Source organism: Mytilus edulis, chromosome 11, assembly GCF_963676685.1.
Source record: "Mytilus edulis chromosome 11, xbMytEdul2.2, whole genome shotgun sequence".
Classification (NCBI taxonomy): domain Eukaryota; kingdom Metazoa; phylum Mollusca; class Bivalvia; order Mytilida; family Mytilidae; genus Mytilus; species Mytilus edulis.
In genome coordinates, this window is record NC_092354.1 from 56,568,419 (window position 1) to 56,592,510 (window position 24,092).

The window sequence follows — 24,092 nt, forward strand, 5'->3', positions numbered from 1 at the left end:
GCCCAGTAGTTTCAGAGGAGAAGATTTTTCTAAAAGATAACTAAGATTTACGAAAAATGGTTAAAAATTGACTATAAAGGGCAATAACTCCTAAAGGGGTCAACTGACCATTTGGGTCAGGTTGACTTATTTGTAAATCTTACTTTGCTGAACATTATTGCTGTTTACAGTTTATCTCTATCTATAATAATATTCAAGATAATAACCAAAAACAGTAAAATTTCCTTAAAATTACCAATTCAGGGGCAGCAACCCAACAACGGGTTGTCCGATTCATCTGAAAATTTCAGGGCAGATAGATCTTGACCTGATGTACAATTTTACCCCATAACAGATTTGCTCTAAATGCTTTGGTTTTTGAGTTATAAGCCAAAAACTGCATTTTACCCCTATGTTCTATTTTTAGCCATGGCGGCCATCTTGGTTGGTTGACCGGGTCACCAGACACATTTTTTAAACTAGATACCCCAATGATGATTGTGGCCAAGTTTGGTTAAATTTGGCCCAGTAGTTTCAGAGGAGAAGATTTTTGTAAAAGTTAACGACGCCAGACGACGACGGACGACAGACGACGGACGACAGACGACGGACGCCGGACGCCGGACGCCGGACGCCAAGTGCTGAGAAAAGCTCACTTGGCCCTTTGGGCCAGGTGAGCTAAAAAGGATAAAAGGTTACCAGGATATATTGCCGACATGTTGTTGTAGAGACTCTGATCATAAGATGAAACAGGAACTTGTTCATGACTTGTTTGTGGCATTTGTAGCGGCATCTGTGGCATAGTTGCTGTAAAAAAACACATTAATATCAGTTTATAAATTATTTCCATGTGTTTATTACTGTATTAACTGCAACAGGAATTATGTTTTGTACAATAAAAACTTTCATTTCAAAATTAAATATTATCATGTGTATACAAGTAAACTTTCCTTGAAATTGCAATATTTAATTAAATTACCAGCAAAAACTGTTTACCAAAAAAAAACTATTTCTGACAAACTGAAATTTAATAGCTTGCTGTTTGGTGTGAGCCAAGGTTCACTGTTGAAGACTGTACTTTGAAATATTATGGTTTACTTTTATAAATTGCGACTTGGAGTGTTGTCCCATTGGCGCTCATACCACATCTTTTTATATCTATTGATCACTTATGTCAGATCTTAGTAAATTTTCTTTCCATTTTTATCTTTTCTTTATTTCATCCCAAAATGTGACGTGAACAGTAAAAGTGACTTGGATAGAGAGTTGTCTCATTGGCACTCATACTACATCTTCTAATATCTATATAATCAACAAAAAATCTTGCCAAAGAGTACTTGATATAGCTAACACTTACGTTTTTGTTGTTCCTGTTGAATATTCATCCCCGGAATAGAGGACAAATCAAGTGTGTTATTTAACAGGGCATTTATACTTTTGAAGAGGTCTACGTTGTGATAGTGATTCTGTGCCTCGTAGTCTTCTACACTGATGGCTGGTATATCAGAATTCTGAAAAAATAAAAATAAACATAAATCTGGATCTCCTCTTTTTCATTGATAATTGATAAATAGAATTCTGAAAATTAAACTTTTTAATTATGAAACTGTTACGGGTGGTATTTTACACTAACAGCTTGAATATCTGTCAGAGTTCTGAAAAAAATAAACAACACGAATCTATGTCTCAGTCTGTACACTGATGGCGGGTATATCAGAAGTCTGAAACATAAAAAACAAGAATGTGTCCATAGTACACGGATGCCCCACTCCCACTATCATTTTCTATGTTCAGTGGACCGTGAAATTGGGGTCAAAACTTTAATTTGGAATTAAAATTAGAAAGATCATATCATAGGGAACATGTGTACTAAGTTTCAAGTTGATGTAACTTTAACTTCATCAAAAACTACCTTGACCAAAAACTTTAACCTGAACTTTGCACTATCATTTTCTATGTTCAGTGGACCATGAAATTGGGGTCAAAACTATAATTTGGCATTAAAATTAGAAAGATAATATCATGAGAAACATGTGTATTAAGTTTCAAGTTGATTGGACATCAGCTTCATCAAAAACTACCTCGACCAAAAACATTAACCGGAAGAACGAACGGAGGCACAGAAAAACGGACGGAAGAACGGAGGCACAGACCAGAAAACATAATGCCCCTCTACTATCGTAGGTGGGGCATAAAAATCCAAAATTCTGGGTCTCATGCATCTTATTCTTCACTGATGGATGATAAATCAGAATTCTGAACAAATAAAATTAATATGAAAATGTCATAATGGTCTTTTACACTAACAGCTTGGAGATCTATAGGCCTACTAAAAAATAAAAGATGCACAAATCTGCATCTCATTATACTACAACTAGTTCTTCACTGAAGGCTGGTATACAAGAATTCTGAAAAATATCAATTGCTAAAGATCAATTTCTATTTAACACAGTTTATACATAGCACATATATATGTTCCTAAGGAATTCTAATTAATAATCAGAACAGAAAAGTCCTGTTATTTATTTTTTTATTTTTTTAATATTATCCAGAAAATAATATCTTAAAAATTAAATGAAATTTTTCCTAAAATCTTTTATAAAATTATCATAGATCATTAGGTCACACCAATTCAATTTCTTGTTCTACAGATTTTTGGACTCCAAAATTTGGGGCGTCTCGAGTGAGCGATTTGAAAATTTTAATAAAAAAATATTTAATTTGCAAATTTCTGAGGCGAAGCTTAAAAAGTAAAGGCGAGCGATTATAATTTTTTTTTGTAAACATAAAATAGTAGGTTTTGACAATATTAAAGCTTGATTTATCACTTGTACTTTGACATAATTCTTTAATTTCTGAAGTATTTTTTCCCTGTTCACCAAGAAATAATTAAATCTGGTCTAGGTATGTGTGACTGACAATAAGACAATTCTCCATCCAAGTCATAATCAGTTTGGGGACAACCCCTTAATGTTATAAATATCCCTTTTACATGTTTTATGAGGGATCAATATAAGTTATAATATATTTGTTTGTACAAAAGGGCTCATATTTTCTCAAAGAACTATATATCTATCTGGTATTAAATGGTCAAAACATGTCCAAGAATTTTGTAATATTCCTGGACTTTAACCATGTTAACACATTTACTTTAACAGTTTAATATTATTCAAAATAAGTGGACCCCTCTTTTAGAAAAAGTTGTTTAAAATATGATGTAACTCTTCTCTTTTTGAGTACAAAATTCTAAGTTTTCAAAGGTTTTGTATAGAAGAACTATACAAATCCTTGGTATTTCTATTTTCTTTTCTACATCAGTAAAATGACCCTTTGTCTGAGGGAGGGTTGTTCTCAACCTGATAATAACAAACACAGGTCAAAGTACGGCCTTTTACACAGGGTTTTGATACAGACCAAACAGCAGGCTATAAAGCATCCCAAAATTATTAGCGTACACAATTCGAACAGGAAAACCAACGATCTAATTTATATATCATGTATATCCAAACGGGACAATACCAATGAACAACATCAACAAACGATAACTGCTGAACGACAGGCCCCTCAATCAATCAGGACAGGTGCATAAACATGAAGCGGCTATGGATAGTTTTGTTTCGCCAGCATACAATATAATTGCAGTTGAAGGCAAATCCTTCAGAAGTTCTTTGTACTTTATTCTAACAACGAACATTTTTTGATAGGGAATATAAGTAAGGGGGAAAGTAACCAATTTTTTGTTCTTTACAGGTTTTTCCGCTGTTATAAATTTATATCGGAGCACTCCCGCTTTGGATAAATAGGTTTTATGCTGAAACAAATATTCTCACAGATATTTACAAAGTGTGGTGGGGTGCTTTTATGTTTAAAATCGTTATATACAGGTTAGACTGATTTTAAAAACAAATTTTGATATCTTTTTATAATATTTACAAAAAAAAACGGTGCAGGAAATGGACATGATTACATTTCCGGATGTGGGAAGTGGGAATATAAAAAAAATAAAAAAATTCTGTTTTGAAAAAAATAGGTGCGAGCGGGTCCGTTGAACAAGGAATCAAATTGGTGTGGCCTTGTCAATAAAAAATTATAAAAAATATGCAGACCATTTAATGAATATAGAATTTTATTGTATTAAATAGGTTTTTAAAATTTAATGTTAACTAAAAATTTTTCTTTCAAAGCAAATTAATTTTATGTTTGATCAATTAATCTGACATATGTAAAATGTATCAATAACCCATGAAGATACAGACCACCTAATAACACTGACCTATGGTCAAACCTATTAACCAGGTGGTCTTCAATTACATTCCAATAAATTATTATCTGAAGACATGTTGTGAAAATAAATGCAATATTTCAGTTGAATTCAGGTCAATTTAACACAAACACAGATGGAGCTTCAGAGATCTATAAAGTCTATAAAATTCAAAATCTCCAACAAGAAAATGAATGGTACATTTTTTAATAAATCCCATTTGAATTTAAGACAACTTTACTCAAACCATCTCATTAGCTCCTATCCTATGAAAAACAAATTTTTATCTATAAATTTGAAGAATAAATAAAAAAATACAGAATATTTATTGCTCCAATGAAGGGTCTTTGATAGGCAGAATCTCAACTATTAAAGGAGAATATAAGACCTCATTTTATGTGTCACTTCTCTGATAGATCCGTGTTTTACTCATCATGTCTCTGTGTCCTATAGGTATCATGTATAGTCGCATTTGTCATCCATTCTTATGATTATTCAGTTTGGGTTATTTTGGGAGAAAAACGAAAAAAATGCTTCAGGATATTTTTCTGTCAATGGATGAAATTTTAATTCAGACTAGACTTCCGGTTTGCGTTTTTCTATACTTTGAACATACAAAGACTATGAATAAAGTGTATTTGCTATCTGTTATCATTTTCAAGTTAACTATCCACAGTGGTCACAGAGTTAACAAGTGAAACTGCGAGCTACTGCTCACTGATGATACCCCCGCCGCAAGTGGATAATATTAATAGGGTAAAAATATGCAAGTGTTCGGTAAACAGGAAGTTGTCGAGTGATGAATCTGAAAACACATCACACGGTATAGCTGACTTATATAAATCCTGAAACCAAATTTCAGAAATCCTTGTATTGTAGTTCCTGAGAAAAATGTGACGAAAATTTTCAACTTGGCTGTCATGTGTAAAATCATACAAGTGTTCGGTAAACAGGAAGTTGTCTAGTGATGAATCTGAAAACGCATCACACGGTATGGCTGACATATATAAATGTTGATACCAAATTACAGAAAGGGTGGATGTGTAGTTCCTGAGAAAAATGTGACGAAAGTTTCATGGGACGGACTGACGGACGGACGGACGGACGGACGGACGGACGGACGGGGGGTATAATTATATAGAGAGGGTCTATATAATATGTCAATGACCGTCGTGGATCGATTAGTAAACTTGGAATTGATAGTAAATAGCAAATACACTTTATTTATAGTAATGAATGTTCATAATATACAGATAAACGCTAACATCATTGAAATTGTTATAAAAAAAAATGGGAATTTGGGAGGAAAAAAATTAGGAGCCGGGCTAGAAAAACAATTGTCATGTTCCAAAGTACCTATGACTTTTGATACCTTTTCTGAAATTCTCCAGTCATAAAATCTGTTGAAAAAATTCATTGAGTCACTAAGTATATTAAATAGAGAGGGTCTATAGAATACATGTGTATCAATGACCGCCCTGGATTCATTATTAAACTGAGAATTGATAGTAAAAAGTAAACAAACTTTCTTTATAGTAATGAATGTTTATAATATACTAAACGTATGTTCATATTGAAATAAATAGAAAACAAAAAATTGGGAATTTGGTAAAAAGGATGATCGAGGGGTTGAAAGAAATACCATCGCCTGTCTTCAAGAACCTATAACTTTTGTTACCTTTCATGAAATTCGTCAGTCATTCAATCTTTGAAAAAAAATCATCCATACTTTAAATGCCATGTTGCCTTGAATTACAATTTGATTATTGCCAACAATGCCAAAAGAAATTCATGTATATTGAAACATTAGAGTTTATAAAACATCGAGGCTGTTTGAACAAATAGTATGGTTCCAAATAACAGTTTTTGGCTAATATGGTATCTGGCACTTTTGTCAGGTGTTGTTATCAAATATTCTAGCCTAAAATACAACAGAGAAGCAAATATACATTTGTATATTGGACGATGCAAAATTTTGCAACAGGTCATGTACGGACTATTCAAAGAGTTGTAGAAAAAGTTCTAAAATTAACCTAAAGAGAGCGAATCACTATCACTATTTGCATTTAAGCCTAAGAAAGTGCGATTGGATTTTAAACAAATAAAATTCTTCAAAAATAAGTATTTTGTTAATGCAGTTTTAAGAAAACCTGTGTGCAGTATATATACTTTTAACAACCTGAAGGCAATGAAAATATTTCTAGCCCATTTAACCCATTTAGCTGCAGTGCAATTTAAACAGCATCATACATAAACAGACAACCACAAAAACATACAAATTTGCCATATGGGCTTTGATTATTGTTGAAGGGGATACAGTGACCTATACATGCTATAGCTGTTAATTTTTATGCGTCTTTTAGTCTCTTGTGAAGAGTGGTCTCATTTCAAACAATTTTTTTCTTCAAATTTTTCTTTTTATCAATTCAGCACAAAAAAATAATAATAATTCAAGACTATAAAGGAGGTGCATAAAGGGAGGGGTGTATCTACATGGAAGATCGCAGAATAACATTGCCATTTCATAATGAACGAACAATTAAAAATGTCTTGCGCGTTGATCTTTTTACAGATTTCACAAAACACAGTGAATATCGATCTTTTTTACGGCTGCATGTGAAATAAAAATGGCAAAACATGTTGCACGAAAATAACCACCCTCATAAAGATATATATATATGGACAAGCTCTTCATCTTTTATGAAAAGTTCAACCATAACATGAATGAAAGAGGACGTAAAAGCCACCTCTCAAAATTGCTTAGCAATTTTCCAAGTTATAAAAGGGCCATAAGTTCACTACTGTTAGCGATTCATTGTCTAAATTCAAAGTCTATCTGTAAAATTTGGCTTTAGCAGTGAGCAAATTTAGAATTGTGCACAAATTTCATGAAAGAAAAAGTCCACGGAGAGTTAAAATTTGTCCAAAGATTTTTGTATTTTATTCACGCCATGTATATATTACTGTAAATACAAAATAACATCATTTTGGCATAAATCCTATAAAAAATGACCAAGTATTTACTCTTTATGTTAATAGAATTATTTCAAGGCAATTTTTTACCTCAATTGTCCCTTTCAATGCAGTGGGGGATTCAGAACTTTTTGTTTGGTGGCTGACTGACCTAAAAGGGGTGAAGTGGGGCAGTCAGACTCATAATTCAGCGATTCCCTCTTTATTCAACCAAATGTTTCCCACAAAAAGGAGGTCTGCTATGGGATGAAGAAAACTTAAATTTGAGTGTGGAAACAACAAAAAATATGGGACAGACGAAAGGACACATATACTATAGGACTGAAAAACAGACAATCAAGTAAATCCTTAATATTCTAAAACATAAAATGCATTATAATGTTATCTAGGTCATGCCATAAACTATCCAGGTGAACAAGTACACATGTACTCAGTCAAGAGTAAACACCAACAGTTTAGCTTGAAGGTCAAAATGAAACCCAAGATGTTACCTGGTTTACATGTATATTCCCTATTTCCATTCTCCAATTCTATACATTATAGAATACATGTAGCATTTTAATTTCAACAACTATCATACAAAATACCTTTACCGCCTTTAATTTAAACAATATTATCTGCATTTTTATTAACCAATAATTAAAATACGTTGGTAAAGTTATACATTTTACAATATATATTTCAATCGAGTGCACCTATATTATGAAGGGTTCATGCTCGGTTATTGACCCATTTGGTTTTTTTTTTAAACTGGAGAAAAGCATAATTTCTGTTCATGAATTGAGTATAAATATCAATTTCTCAATAAATCATTCTGTGGGAAAAGCAACCGCTTCATTCTTAAGACATTCATTCTGTAAATATTCAAATAGTTAGTTAAAACTGAAAATGTCATGTCATAAATATTTGTCGTCCTACCATGACCTGTTTTGCAGCAGACTCACGGACAGGAAATGAACTGCAGCCGTGGGAAGATGTCAATTCCGAAATGAAACGGCGGGAATTGGTTTTAATAAATGTACTCAGATTTACTCACCTGTTGATTGGAAGAATTCAATCCGCACATTTGCATAAAAATATAGATCTACCTGTTAACGCTCCTATTGGAATACTCTTCTGTCCCACGTGCTTATGTTGTCTGATAGGGAAGTGGAACTGACCTCCCTTCAACTTCAAACAATTTCATTGTAAAATTTTGATTATCAACGCTCCAGTTTCACCTCTTTCATCAGTATTTAGGGCATATTTATTACACACAATCAAATGTTGACTGTTAAAATAGCACTTCACATTAATTTCCAAATCTTTACACCCCTTTCACCGATGATGGACCAGACTTCATTCATGAAAATTCTTGCGTAATGCTTAATTGCAACCGTGGGAATATGTTACACATATCAACATTGTCAAAGATAAATTAACATTGTTTGAATTGTTTATTATTCCGAGTAATCCAAGACTGTAAAGATAATTGAACAATTTCAGATTTGATACATTTAGAGACACAACAAATTGAAAACCAAAAAAAAAACATTAAAAATCAATGCAAACGAAAATAATTTTAATAAATAAAATTTCTGCCAGGCATAAAACTGATTTTTATAGTACAAACTAAATAAATTATATCACAAATAAAAAAACATTTTAAGAACATAAGCAAAATAAATTCCGAAAATGTTTATTAATTTAAAAGTCTCAATAAAAATTGTTTTTAAAATTAAATCATAATCATCTAATTCACCTTCAATCTTCAAATGATGGTCTGAGATGATGGTTTTTATCAGATACCCATTCAAGTACATGTATACTACACATTTCCGAGTGTGTTTTAAGGTACGAATAACGTTATCGTCTTCAAAAACGAATGAAAAATGAAGATAAAAAAAAAAGATAAATTCAGAATTTACTACACTTTTGTAAAATAAGTGTGATGTTGATATAAAATACAGGGCATGACATTCGCTCTCGATAGTAGTAGTCTTGTAATCATCAGGCTAGATAATACATATCCAGATGTCGCGTTAAAGGGAGATATTAATATTGTGACGGCACATCCAAATCCGAAATAGCGTAGGGCTATGTCAGGTCAAATATATTTCGTATTATGTCTGCTAAATACCGTAACAGGTAAGACTATTTTTTGTAAACTATTAAAAAGTGGATTTTGAGGGAGTGCACATTGGGCCCGAGCCCCCTTTGTGGGAAACATTTAGTTGATTATATATAACACCAAAACATGAACGGAGTGGGCCCTCCTTTTTTGAAAATTTCAGGATCCGCCACTGAAGGTATTGATGTAAAGTAAATCATGATCAATGAAACTGTCATCAATGTGTTCATACTTTCTCCTTTTCATTTTTTTCTTCTTCAAAATTAGGAACAATGCCTATAATATCGTAAAACCATTTTTACATGTAAGGATAAGATTTAAAGTTTTGCAGGGTCCTACTATTATTTTTTTGTTACTTAGTTTATTAAAAAAAATGTATAAAAATGAAGTTGTTATCTTGACTTTTTGTTCTTCTTCTTGTAATCATTCGTTCCACCATTCATTCTTTTTTTCTTAATTTGATGAAATAATTTTGGATCCAAAAGAAATAGAAAAAATTATAATTCTATATGTCATCATATATTAGGGTGTGTTTGGATGGGAGTATACAGAATAATCATGATAATAGGCAAAACAAGTATAGAACAGAGAAAAAGCTACGTTAATATCTTCATATTATAAAGAATAGAGAATAATGGACAAAAAGTATAAAGAAACGAGATACATAGTTGGTCTAAACAATAAAGAATGTCGTAATGAAGGACCCCCACCAGACCAATATAGTTTAGTATTTCAAGGCTGTAGATCGTGTTCTGTAAATGAACAGATTTATCGGTGTTGCCTTTTTTAAACAAATAATCCCCAAAATGTTTTCAGGGCAGTTTTGAATTTGCTGTAAGCGGTCCTAAATTTAACTTAAAGATGGAGAACAGCAATAAAAACGTTTTTTTTTGCAAGATTTGGATTCGTCAGGTGCTCCATCGTATCTGTCTAATTTACAGGTCTTTTCCTGGACCAGATGTTGACAGACTGTCATGGATTACCATTTGCCTGTATGCTAAAGCAACAGAAATCCAGCCAATCACAAACCTTATACAATAACCTGCATCAGAATAAGGAGACTAATACTTTGACCTCTACATTATATAAACAGCAACAAAGCATCGACAGCAATGGAGGATATAATCCATCCAATATGGCTGCCATCGTTCAACAAAATACCGATTCTAACAGTGGAAATATTGGGATGACAATGGGGAATTCTGAACTACTGAATTTCATGAACCCAGAAAATTCGGGGCAGTCGAGTTCTATAAATGGACAAGGTGGGTCATTGCAGGGAAGGATTTCAAATACCGATATGCAAAATGGCGGCAAACCTCTTTCTGGGAATATGCTTGGTGGAAGTTCGAACGGACAGAACAATATTTCAAAATCAAAACAAGGCAATGGAATGAAAAACATGTATTCTGGTAGTGGAGCCTCGAATTCTATAAACTTGATGAGTAATCCGTTTTCTAAAAGTATGACAAATACGATTGGAAATGGCGGAATGCAGAGAATTATACAAAGTGATAGAGGACATGAAAATGTACAGGGGTCAGCCAACCAAGTTCAAGCATCTGTTAAAGGCAACCAAGGTAATTCTTTAGAGCTAATTCCCTAATGCAGCCTTGTAAAGGTGCCACATGTGGAGCAGGATCTGCTTACCCTTCCGGAGCACCTGAGATCACCCCTAGTTTTTGGTGGGGTTCGTGTTGTTTATTCTTTAGTTTTCTATGTTGTGTCATGTGTACTATTGTTTGTCTGTTTGTCTTTTTCATTTTTAGCCATGGCGTTGTCAGTTAATTTTAGATTTATGAGTTTGACTGTTCCTTTGGTATCTTTCGTCCCTCTTTTAAGACTTTGGTTTGCTTGATATAGGAAAACGTTGAATGAGTGCCAATGAGACAACTCTCCATCCAAATAAAAATTTATAAAAGTAAACCATTATAGGTCAAGGTACGGCCTTCAGCACGAAGCCTTGACTCACACCGAACAGCAAGCTAAAAAGGGGCCCCAAAATTTTAGTAATGTAAAACCATTCAAACGGGAAAACCATATAAGGACAAACAACACTAATACTTGTTTGACTAAGGATTGTATTTACGTTTGACCAGCAGTGTAATTAATTTAGAAATCTGCAAACAAAATAAAATAGGTGCAGTTTAACCTTGATGCATATACTTGGATTTGATTCGTGGTTAACCTGAAGGTCAGGAACATCCAATTGTGCATTTGAACACTTCAAGACAATTTTAGTAAGATTTTTTACATTTGTCTTTTCTGTTGCAACATAGAATAAATTTTATTTGTTTTCAATTTTAGATAATTTAAAGAATATATTACTTCAGGTGGTAGGAAACACGTGTGGCCTGAACTGGCTAAACTGTCCAAAGAATTGTTTTTCAGTGGACAAGAAAACAGGATGTCCATCTTGTTCTTGTGAGTTTATTTCAGGCTGTTATGTTGTTTAAAGTTTTCTATAATACTTGAGAAATAAAACTTAAAATATTGTTTATCACTTTAAATATACTATAATTTATACAATCACTATGAAAGTTATCACCTTTACTATATTTAGATTTAAGAAGATGGGATATGAGTGCCAATGAGACAACTCTCAATCCAAGTCACAAACCATTATAAGTAAAAAGAAAATACTGTTTAAATATTGCTTAGTTGATAGTGTTATTTGACACTACACAAACACAAGAAATAATGTGTGTGTTCGAAGTTGTCCAGATGCAGATTAAAATTCGATCTGGGTACAATTGTTTTGGTGTGCTTAGATTCTTAATATCGTAAAGTTGCTGACATAAAATTGAGGAGAAAAACATTGTGTCTCTGATCCCCATTTCCCTATATATTCCCAAACTCCAATTTGAGACCACTCTACTCCCAATTACCTCTCCGTTCTCACTTTCATCCCCGTTACTCAAGGAATAAAATTAATCAATTTTATCCACAGAATATCACTATTTTTACCCGTCTTCCACAAGTTCCCTCCATCTTTACTCGCACTTCTTTCCTCTTGCTTCCCGCACCAACCACTACCACACCCGCCCTATTCTCATGTCCCCTTAGTCCCCCTGTCCACTTTCTAAACATTGAAATGTGGTAACATTATAATAGCTCAACGTAAACCCCTAGTAACATTTCATTTGGCATATATGTTCAAGTGTTGGACGACAGCATATCTAATATGGAAGTCACAAATGAGGTTATGAATGGAGGTTAGGGGTCATTCATTTCTGTATTCTTTAATTTTTAACTCAATTTTGTTTATCTTTAAAAATAATTACTATTCTCTAATTACATGATAACTGTATTCGGTCAAACAAATCAACTTAATTTATGTGTCGTTTTGGTCTCTTGTGGAGAGTTGTCTCATTGGCATTCTGCCACATCTTCTTTTTTATATTAATTATATCTATGTATATTTCTAATTCATTGTAGGTAAAAGACCACCATCGTCTAATTCTAAAGACAGCCTACTTCAACAAGGTAATGATACACATATAAAAGTGTGTTCTATTGATGTTTCAAATCATAAATTCATGTGCCATTTCACTCTTATTATAAAATTGGTATTTGCTGCCTCTCCGCTAAGCACGCGGCATAAGGGGTAAGAGCAAAGACTGGTCGGCTCGGAGTCGGAAAAATATGTTCCAGTAAGCTGACATGTCTTCCTGACTATTGTTACTTTTGTGAGCCAAGGCTCCGTGTTGAAGACCATATCTTTACCTATAATGGTTTACTTTTATAACTTGAATTGTAACTTGGAAGGATAGTTGTCTCATTGGCACCCATACCACTATTTTTATGTGCATTGGGCAAAGGTTACAGTCACAGTTACACACATTTGACAACTTTTCATTAGGGGGGGGGGGGGGGGGGGCTGACTGACCTAAGGGGGCCCGCTCCAGTCATACTTCAGTGATTCCCTATATAACCAACAAAATTTTCCCAACAAAGAGAGGGCGGGCCCCAAGCCCCTCCTTGGTCCGCCTATTTTAATAGATATATTAGGAAGATGTGGTATGAGTTCCAACGAGACAACTCTCCATCCAAGTAACAATTTAAAAAAGTAAACCATTTTAGGTCAATGTACGACCTTCAACACGGAGCCTTGGCTCACACCGAAAGGCAATCTATGAAGGGAACAAAAATTACCAGTGTAAAACCATCCAAACGCGAAAACCAACGGTCTAATCTATAAGCCTTGCAAATTTTTGAATTTCATCGGATGTATGAGCCAAAAGACTTTTCTGTGTATAAGGGTTCTAACGAATGTATTTTTAAACTATTCTAGCTTCTAGATAACTATGACTTTTTTCATCAATATTATCAATATTATCAAGTAACTCTTGGAGGTTATATAATCAATGTGCAAAAATTACGAAAATTTTATAAAAATGACAATATACTTGTCCATATTTAAAACAGGACAGAGGAAATGTTTGTCACTGCCACCAAACTGCCCTAAATCCTGTGTGATGTTTGATAATATTGGCTGTACAGTCTGCTCCTGTGGTAAGATACTATTATTATAACTTAAACGTATGACGTGAGAGCCAAAATCAGTCAACCGAATGGTTTACCCTCCTACATTGTTTTATTTTTTTAATAGCTGAGCATGCTTTGTTCATGGGTACCAGGGAATATCACATGAACACGGATTTAAGGTGGTCGAATTATTAATTCACTTGCAAGTGAATAATTCATTAGCGATGTTTCTTTGCTTATGTTGACAAAACTGTACCAAAATGGCTGCTAAAATCGATTTATTATATCGCTATTTAACTTTCATTATTTGATTAGACCAACAAAAATCATATTTTATGTTTCTATACCTCGTAGATAATGCCACTTTATTTTGATGCAAATTGCATGAAGTACTAGTTTTGTTTTACACGATATCAGTTAACATGGAACGTGATTTAAAAAAGTAAGCGGTTTTAAACGATATAAAAAGTTTCTGACAATTCCACGGACTTTGGACCCATTCGGCAATCCTCGGTAGAATCCGCTACTCTCCTTCTATCCTGGCATTCGGCAATCCTCGGTAGAATCCGCTACTCTCCTTCTGAGGGTACGGAATCGGCGAGTTGAGACGAATGGTTAGATGAGGGTACGGAATCGGCCGAGTTGAGACGAATGACTTTGGACCGGGATACCTGGTGGTAGAGGTTGAGTAACAAAAACCCGATCAAATTCCGAGAATGAAACGAGGGGCAACCAAACTCGCGGTAAAAATTTCGATCCACGTGTGGGTTTCGGTTTCTGGTACCTGATATGCTTCTGTTTTCCTTCTCATGTTCCATATGGCCAATCCTGGCTATTGCAAGTATCTGTCGTCCGTCCTGTACTTGTCACATTGTAATTTTATGTTAATTCTTACATGTTATAAATCCAATATGTGCTAACAAAAATGTAATAATTAACACGTCATAGATACCAGGATTGAAATATTGTATTTGCGCCAGGCGCGCGTTTCGTCCACAAAAGGCTCATCAGTGACGCTCGAATCCTTTCAATGAACGACATACCTTCTCAACTGTAGTTGAGTGTCATATTTTGTAGAGGCCACGCCATGTCCACTGTTTCCAGATGACTGTCCACGGGGATTTTCAAAAATTGATGAAAACCAGTGTCCAATCTGTTCGTTGGACGGTAAGATGTTCAAAAGTTTTAAGTAGACATCTATAATTTTTAACATCAGAACAAACATTTTATGACGTTCGAACAAGGACCAAGCCATTGGTGACCTCTAGAACCAAGCTATAGTATTACGCAAGAGATGTACAAGGATTACCTTCTAAAAGGATCGATCGTTTTTTAAATGTCGTTTATCATGATAGTTTATGTTAAAACAGGAACAATGGCTTAAAGATGGAAAAAGCGTCGATGACAGATAGCTTTTTGGACAACGAAACAAAGTTGTAATGTGATGCTAAGTATACAAAAATGAAAATAACATTTTATACATTTAGTGTATCTGATGCAGTTTACTTGGAGTTACACTTCCCAGGAATGCTGGAGGCCAATAGTATGAAAACCAATTACTGTAAAACAACTTAATTCTCTCAAGAAATTTATTTTTGAGACTTTCCCACAGTGCAATTGTAGCCATATGACCCGATTAAAAATCTGAGGAATAAATATAAAGCTTGCATTGTTCCTTATTGAACTGCATAAAGAACATTTGAAAAATGTTGGTTTACAGTATGAACAAAATATAAGTACCAGAGGCGCCCCCCCCACTTTTTGAGAAAAAAATTGGTTGCTTATATAGGAAAGCATTGAAGCGTGACGAGATCGGGCCCCCTCGTAGGCAGCCAGTGGGCCCCTACTCATGAAAATTTCTGGATCCGCCACTGAGTACCGAAAGACGGGAAGATGTATATTATGTTGATGTTTTAGACTGCATTTTTTTTATAAAAATATATATATATGACAAAAAGAGACATGAAAATACAAGAAATATTAAAAATCAGGTAAACGTAGGTAAAATCATTAATGATGAAAGGAAACATGTCTTAATATTTGTAGTATTTGTATTTTTATCCATCTGATGAGATGAACCTTTTTCAACTGATTTTTATAGTTCTTTTTTATGTTGTACTGTTACACCACTGTCACAGGTTAGGGGGAGGGTTGGGAGCCCTCTAACATGTTTAACCCCGCCCCGTTCTGTATGTATGTGCCTACAATGTATCCCAAGTCAGGAGCCTATAAATCAGTGGTTCTCATTTGTATGTGTTACATATATGTTGTTTTTCGTTTATTTTTTTATACCTAAATTAGGCCGTTAGTTTTCTCGTTTGAATTTGTTTACATTGTGATTTTGGGCATTTCATAGCTGACTATGCGGTATGGACTTTGCTCATTGTTGAAGGCCACGCCGGGTGACCTATAATAGTTGTTAATTTGTGTCTGTTGGTCTCTTGTGGAGAGTTGTCTCATTGGAAATCATACCACATCTTCTTTTTTTATATTAACAAAATACACACCTGTATAATTATCTTGAAAGTTAGATACATAGCATAAGAGCAAATATAAAGAGACGGTTATTTCCAAGAAAATACTTTGTTCTCTATATCTTGTAACGACTAAAAGCTTGACTTTATGTGTAGACACGTCTATATCATTGCTTTAGATGTTTAAGGGGAGAGGTTTACTTTTATGATTTTTTTTTTGGGGGGAAGCGAGATTGAGGGAGTCGATTTTGGGCTTCCATCTCATTAGGTACACTTCACATCTACTATCATTTATATTTACCGTATGGATTTTGATAAGTAATAGCTGAATATAGTGTAAAACTACTTTTTTATTTCTATTTTATTTTATTGATTTGTTCATTCTTGAGGTAACTTTGAAATATTAAATAGAACGAAACTGTTAGTACCATTAGTTTATCTTAAAATTTAAAATCAACAATAAACTTATGAAACAATTATTTGGCGAACTTTATAAATATATCTGTTGTAATTTCAGAAATCGCGTCCTTATCAAAAGACACTTCTATGTCTACAGCCAATCAGAAAGATGGTTCAAGTGTACAGAGTTTATCGTGGTACGACAAGATGTGGAGTTGATCAAAATAAAATAAATTCTGACAGAGAATTTATGTGGTGCTTAGTTTGTTTTTAAAACAAACAAAATAATTGCACATCAGAGTCTTTATTTTAAACCCAACCGACGTCATCGCCCTTTATTAAAAAAAAATCATAGGTTTTCTTGATTTATTACGGTAGAACCTAAAGTAAACCAGATACTGCGACTCTTTTCCATCACACACGTTTTGACCGGGCCCGTCTAAGTGGTTTTACATCTTAAAAAGTCTATTCAAATTATTTTTGCATAGAATTCCGCTTTAGCCGGTGCTAGGAGCCGTCTTAATCTTGCAGTGATGTGAGAGGTTTTTTTTTGCTCCGTGTTGAGCCCTTACTGTGACGTACTCTGAGATGACGAACAGCAATAAAGTCGATGTTCCCTTGCTTTTTGTATATTTGTTGTTGTGTATGTGTACTGATTTACATGATGTATCATGAATGGATACCTCAGGTCGTTTGGTTTTTATTCTGTTATGATTTCTTTGTATAAATTTTTCAACTACACCATACTTTTGCTGTTTTTATTGGAAAAGACAGCCGGAGTGCCTAGATAAAACCAACGACTCTCTCCAAAAAAGTAACACTTCATAGTCACTTAATATTGGAGTCGTACACTACTACCACAGTCTCAGTGTTGTTCCTTTAAGTGTATACGGAGACATAATACCACAATCGCACATGTTTCTGGTGTATACATATTTATCATGAAATGGTAAAGTGCTTGTCGTTTGTTGTTGTGTATCATTGTAATGATGATTGTTTAACATTATTCAACATTATTCAATTCGGGTCTTAACGTAACTTTGCGGTATGGCTATACTCATTTTTGAAGACTGTACGGTTACCCAGAGTTGTTAATGTCTGTATCAATAGGTTAAACTATCATAAAATTAAAAAAAGAAAAAGAAATAAAGGACCCTAATGCAGACCCTGTTGTATTGGTAAAACAAGAATGTGTCTATAGTTCACGGATGCCTCATCGGCACTTTCATTTTCTATATTCAGTGGACCGTGAAAATGGGATTAAAACTCTTACTTGGCATTAAAATTAAAAAGATCATATCATAGGGAATATGTGTACTAAGTATCAAGTTGATTGGACTTCAATTTCATCAAAATCTCCATCGACCAAAAACTTTAACCTGAAGCAAGACAGACGGATGAACGGACACACGAGCACAAGGATGCACTTGCCCAGAAAACATAAATGGGGCATACAAATCAATTTACAAATACCAGTTTGCTGCGTTCGATGAGCGTATTTGGTTTACTTTTCGACCGACAATTAGATTGATTTAAATTATGTCTTTTCAACCACCAGCGACAAGTATGTATTTATATACAGATTGATAACATGTTTACGCGATACAAACTGCTTTGTAATAGACCATGTCTACGCCGAGTCGAAATTTGCTAGCTCACAAATTAACAGTCTGCAGGAAGACATACATGTAGCACCTTTCTAAGTTTTTCATACGCCCGAGTAGCATGATTGGCGGAAATGTAAGCAATATTCAAGTTCAAAAATATTTGTTTAAGTCTATGACCTCCGATATACTCGAGGTGAGAACGATAACAAGATTCCATCGAAATTCAACATTACTTGGAGTCGAGAAGTCTATGATAGCTATCAAAGGTACCAGGCTTATAATTTTATACGCCAGACCCGCGTTTCGTCAACATAAGACTCATCAGTGACGCTCAGATAAAAACAAAATTGAAAGCCAAAACAAGAACAAAGTTGAAGAGCATTGAGGACCTATAAATTCCAAAAAGTTGTGCCAAATACGGCTAAGGTAATCTATGCCTTAGATAAGGAAATCCTTAGTATTTCGAATTATTTATACTTTTGCAACCAGTAAATTTATAAAAATGACCGACTTATTGAAATTCAATGACAATTTCATGTTAAATCCCTTTAATTGATTTTGCAGGAAATTTTGAAAAAGACACACACAATAATTTAATACAGACGAAAGATAAAACGTGACATTTCAGGGTTGTGAATTTATTAAATCATTATAAAGAACACCATAACTTTCCCTTAAAGAAAACACTATTTATCTCCCCTTTAAAAAGGAATCATATTTTCTTTGTCACCATAGATCCTTCATGAATATTGATTGTTTGCTAAGAATGAATAATAGAAGATCTTTGTCTCCTATATTACCAATTCAATCTATCTCCCTTCAATTGTTAATGATTTCACTCTAATTTCAAGTGTAATACTATCTTTGTAGATTCACCTAGACCGTTATGTTTATCTACCATTATGATCGTCATTTCTGTAATAGTATATGCGTATAATTAGGTCTTTCCACCTTTCCGTGTGGAAAGACCTGTATTGATTTTGTTCTGATTATTTTTTTCTTTTTTTTTTTCTTCCGCCTAATTTTTTCTTGCGGTGTAAAAATGTTTCAAAAGATGTCGCTTAGTTTTTTTGTATATGATATCATACAGTCTATACGCTTTTGAAACTCACCCTGTTTAACCAAACACTTTTCTTTGTAAGAGTTATCTCCCCAAACACTGTTTTTCTTGTTATCAGATATCCTCCGCAACCGTAAAAGAAAGCGACAAATTTATTTTTCCAAATTGCTCGTTATATCCTCAGGATGTTACGTTTTATTTTGACAGAAACTTTACAAAGACTCCATATGAGAGTTATTTCCCCTTTTATATTGAAATAAATTAAATAAATTTGTAACTGGAAAACCATAAGTGATAGAGGCCTAGGGTCTTTTGATTTGAGGTCCTTGGTTAAAAAAAATGAAAATGAGGTCAAGGTCATGTTCAAATTTTTGATTTTGGCTTTTTATCTCTTATTTTCAGAAATTATATAAGATATCGACAAAATATTTTCACAAAATTGTAAGTTACGACATGTCGTCACACATAAATCTTAGTCGAAAGGGTACATAGACATTTCCCCCTTTTTATATCTAATATCATACGTAAGGCAATATAACTCATTAACAATATGAAGTAGAGGACTAGAGTCTTTTGATTTGAGGTCTTTGGTTAATGACCTTGAAATTGAGCTCAAGGTCATGTGCTTATTTAACGTTCTAGATTTTGACCATTTACCACATATGTACACATGATAAAGCCATGGGACTTTTTGCATTAGGTTGTAAGCAATGTGACCTTTAAAAAGACAACCGGAAGTGACATTTTGTAAACCGGAAGTAGCTATTTTTTTGTACTAAATCAATGTAAAAGTATATAAAACCATATATTTTTGGAATCAGTGTCAAGTAAACTAGATTCTTACTGGTGGAAAGACCTTCAATTGTTCTCTGAACAATTGGTTTTTAATTTTAAATTTCGAGTTATTCCAACAATTATTACAATTAAAAACTATGGATGGATCTATTTTGAAATGGTATTTTTTTCGACGCACAACTAAGCTCGCTTCTTCGGCTCATCTTTTCCAATGGTTCAAGTGATCTTTTCTCTTTAATAGACGTCCCTGTCCGTCGTCCGTTGTCATCGTCCGTTAACTTTTACCAATTTTTTTCTCCTCTGAAACTACATACAAAAAGAGGAACGAAAAATACCAGAGGGACAGTCAAACTCATAGATCGAAAATAAACTGACACCGCCATGGCTAAAAATGATAAAAAGACAAACAGACAAATAATAGTACACATGACACAACATAGAAAACTAAAAACTAAGCAACACAGACCCAAATAAAAAACGGGTAGATCTCAGGTGCTCAAGAAGGGTAAGCATATTCTGCTCCACATGTGGCACCCGTCGATTTGCTCATGTTATTACAAACCCGGTAAATATAAAAAAAAGTAAATGTGGTATGATTGTCAATGAGAAAACTCTCCACAAAGCCCATACCGCATAGTCAGCTATACAAGGCCCCAAATGACAAAGTAAAACAATTCAAACTAGAAAACGAACGGCCTAATTTATGTACAACAAGAATGAGCTCATAACACACGTATGCCCCATATATGAATGATCATATTATAAGGAACATGTTTACTCAGTTTCAAGTTGATTGGACTTAAACTTGATAAAAAACTAACTTCACCAAAAACTTTAATCTTAAACTTGCATAATCATTTTCTATGTTCAGTGTACCGTGAAATTGGATTAAAACTCTAATTTGGCAATGAAATTAGAAAGTCATATCATAGAGAGCATGTGTACTAAGTTTCAAGTTGATTTGACAAACAAATTTAACCTGATTCGTGAAGCGGGACAGACGGACGAACGGACGGACGAACGAACAGACGAACGAACAAACGGACGCGCAGATCAGAAAACATAATGCTCCACCAGTATCGTAGGTGGGACATAAAAAATGAACGAAAAACAAATATATAACACTCGAACAAACACTGAATTACAGCATCCTGACTTGGGACAGGCACATTCATATGGATTGTGGCGGGGTTAAACATGTTAGTGAGATCCCAACCATCCCCTAACCTGGGACAGTGGTATAACAGTAAAACATAAGAACGAACTATAAAAAACAGTTGAAAAAGGCTCAACTCATCAGATGAATACAAATACAAGTAGACGTGGCCCGGTACTTGTACATCCCAACAACATAAAGACACTATATACATATCTGAAAATACTCGCAGTTAAGTGACAAGTATAATAGTCTATGATACAGCGGGTATCTGTGCCTTACCTGACCTTACGAATCGGTGTAGGAACGCTCATTTTAAAGACAACTACGTACCCACGGATGATCAATGTTGCTTTGAAAGTCAACGTTATTTACAAGCGTCTGATAAATTCTGACGAATTGAAAGTTGCCTGGTTGGCAATTATACTTCATTTATTTGCACAAAAATAAATAATTTTTTAGCCGGTGTCCTCTAAATTTGTATAATAAGTTTTTTAAATCAGGTTTATGAGATAATTTAAAGAAAAAAGGGGTTGTTTCCAAGACATAAGTAACTGTTTCTAACACATGCTGTTTACTATTTGATGGTTCTCGTTTGGAAGTTAAAAGTACAAATACACAAAAAAGAACGAAACAGGGTAAAATAGTAGTACAATGGTAGTAAATGAGAGGTTGAGCTAGCTATAAAACCAGGTTTAATCCACCATTTTCTAAAAATTAAGAAAATGTCTGCACTAAGTCAAGAATATGGCATTTTTTATCCATTCGATTGATGTGTTTGAGCTTTTGATTTTGCCATTTCCGTATAAACTTTCCCACGGAGCTCGGTATTTTTATTATTTTACCTTTTATCATCAATGCCATAATTCCACGTGTTTTGTTCAAGCTTTTCCCATGCAAATTACATCTATTAGAACCAAACAAAGGACATGCTAGGAATCTGTCTAAGGATGTGTTTTATTTCCTTTTTCTTTTTAACTTTATGATGTCTATTATCATGTCCTAGCGTTTGGCGTGGTCAGTTCATTTTCGACATTTTAGTGGAAAATCCCTTTGATATCTTTTGATCATCCTTCTGCTGATATACGTATATTTTTAAAAAAGTAATAAAACTTAAAAAATATCTTTAAAAATTAAGACATGAATGCCCACGTACATTTTGCGGGTTGAAGTTTTTAAACGATAATAGGACGGACAGAAGGCCGGCTACGTTTAACACAAGCAGAATTTACACGTATCAATAATTTAAAAAAATTTCTGTTGAAAAGTTAAATTACGGTCACTTTGCCTTAATCACCATTCGACTTGCATCAACAAATACTTTTTTTGAACAACAATAGAACCATTCCAGGATTAAATTTTTCGTAATTATAGCTGTGTATTAAAGACGGGATGACACATAAAATTCAGAATGGTATCGAATTCCTCGTATTTAAATATTCATATTTATATCGTTGACTAGGCGTTTTTATATACTTGGAGTATGTTGTCTTAACGTTGTTTACCTGTTTGTGCAAAGAGTTGAGATGATTAAATCCAGTCTTTTATCAGTTTTCATCTATGTTTCCTTTGTGCAGTCGGAATTAAGATTTCTGTTAAAATCTGATATCGGGTACAAAGAAATCGAAGGTGCTGTTTTATTTCATCCATCGGTCGTTAGTTGTATCATGCATTGTAGTTTATACTGGAATTGTAAATCAATTTTCTTCAACATGAAGACTCAGCAGTGTAACTGGTTAACGTCTGCTATTAACCAACAAAATGCACAAAATCATGACTGGGATTTTTATGGTATGTATTGATTATGGATCAATAGAAGAGGGTTTGGTATGGGTTAACAGAATAATATAGGGAAATTGTCAAAACAATAGTGAATACAACATTATAAGATAATGCAATAACAAGAATACAGGACCATAGCCTTTGTCTTTCTATTAGAATAATAAACATTTTTTTTTAGAGAAAATAAAAGTTGACAAAATTTAAAAAAAAATACAACATTTTCGTCCCTTCTCTCCATCCCGATCCTTGTCAAAGCCACACGGCCTTTTGATCCTCTTTTTCTGTCAGGATCAGTGGTACAAATAATATTGCAAATGATCATAATAAGTGGAAGAAGGATAGAAGAAGAAAATATCAGCCATCAATGAGTCTTTGGATGGGGTTTAAAGAAGTAAAGTATAGACCAAATAAACATAGAAATGGACCAAAAAATTAAACAAAAGAGAAAAAAGATCAACAAAAAGAAAGAGAATGGGGTGTTGAAATATAAGACCGTGGTTATTGACATTTTCTGTTACCAGCTGAAAGAACAGAAAACCACACTCCACAAAAACTCTTTGACAACTAAGCACTGAACAGCCAGTTTAAAATTTCAGAAAAATTCATCTTAATATCGTATACAAAATAAAGGCAACAGTAGTATACCGCTGATCGATATTCATAAATCGTTTGAGAAAAAAAAACAAATCCGGGTTACAAACTAAAACTGAGGGAAACACATCAAATATAAGAGGAGACACAACAGAAACACAAAACAGAAACATGTATCACACACAGAAATGAATTTTTATAAAATTGACTTGATACAGGACATTTTAAGAACAAAATGGTGGGTTGAAGCTGGTTCAAAAGTTGTTATTCCCATCTAAGATATCCATTTAATATCAATAATTATCTTAAAATACCACATTTCCAATACCATATCAACAACCACATGCACACATATTACCATAAACTATGATAGAGCGAAGCAGTCCACAGATATTTATAAAGCTCTTTTTTAGAAAT

At 33.8% G+C, this 24,092-nt stretch overlaps 3 protein-coding genes across 3 annotated transcripts in view; 2 read left to right on the forward strand and 1 right to left on the reverse strand.

The window, feature by feature from the left end:
* Positions 1-785, reverse strand: part of LOC139495859 (cytoplasmic polyadenylation element-binding protein-like) — a gene marked incomplete in the record, with an annotated part of 24,909 nt that extends 24,124 nt beyond the window's left edge. The window contains 1 exon segment of the mRNA XM_071284264.1: positions 679-785. Within this exon segment, the coding sequence (XP_071140365.1) occupies positions 679-781 (103 nt within the window).
* Positions 786-9,225: 8,440 nt separating this feature from the next.
* On the forward strand, positions 9,226-12,934 carry LOC139494403 (putative uncharacterized protein DDB_G0286901). Its single transcript, XM_071282567.1, has 4 exons — positions 9,226-9,340; positions 10,265-10,903; positions 11,631-11,747; positions 12,762-12,934. Exons 1-4 carry the CDS (start codon positions 9,292-9,294, stop codon positions 12,932-12,934), a joined length of 978 nt encoding a protein of 325 aa, XP_071138668.1. The 5' UTR covers positions 9,226-9,291.
* Positions 12,935-13,720: 786 nt separating this feature from the next.
* On the forward strand, positions 13,721-16,937 carry LOC139494404 (uncharacterized). Its single transcript, XM_071282568.1, has 3 exons — positions 13,721-13,838; positions 14,889-14,978; positions 16,803-16,937. The coding sequence occupies exons 1-3, from the start codon at positions 13,721-13,723 to the stop codon at positions 16,901-16,903; spliced, it is 309 nt and encodes a 102-aa protein (XP_071138669.1). The 3' UTR covers positions 16,904-16,937.
* Positions 16,938-24,092: the final 7,155 nt, after the last annotated feature.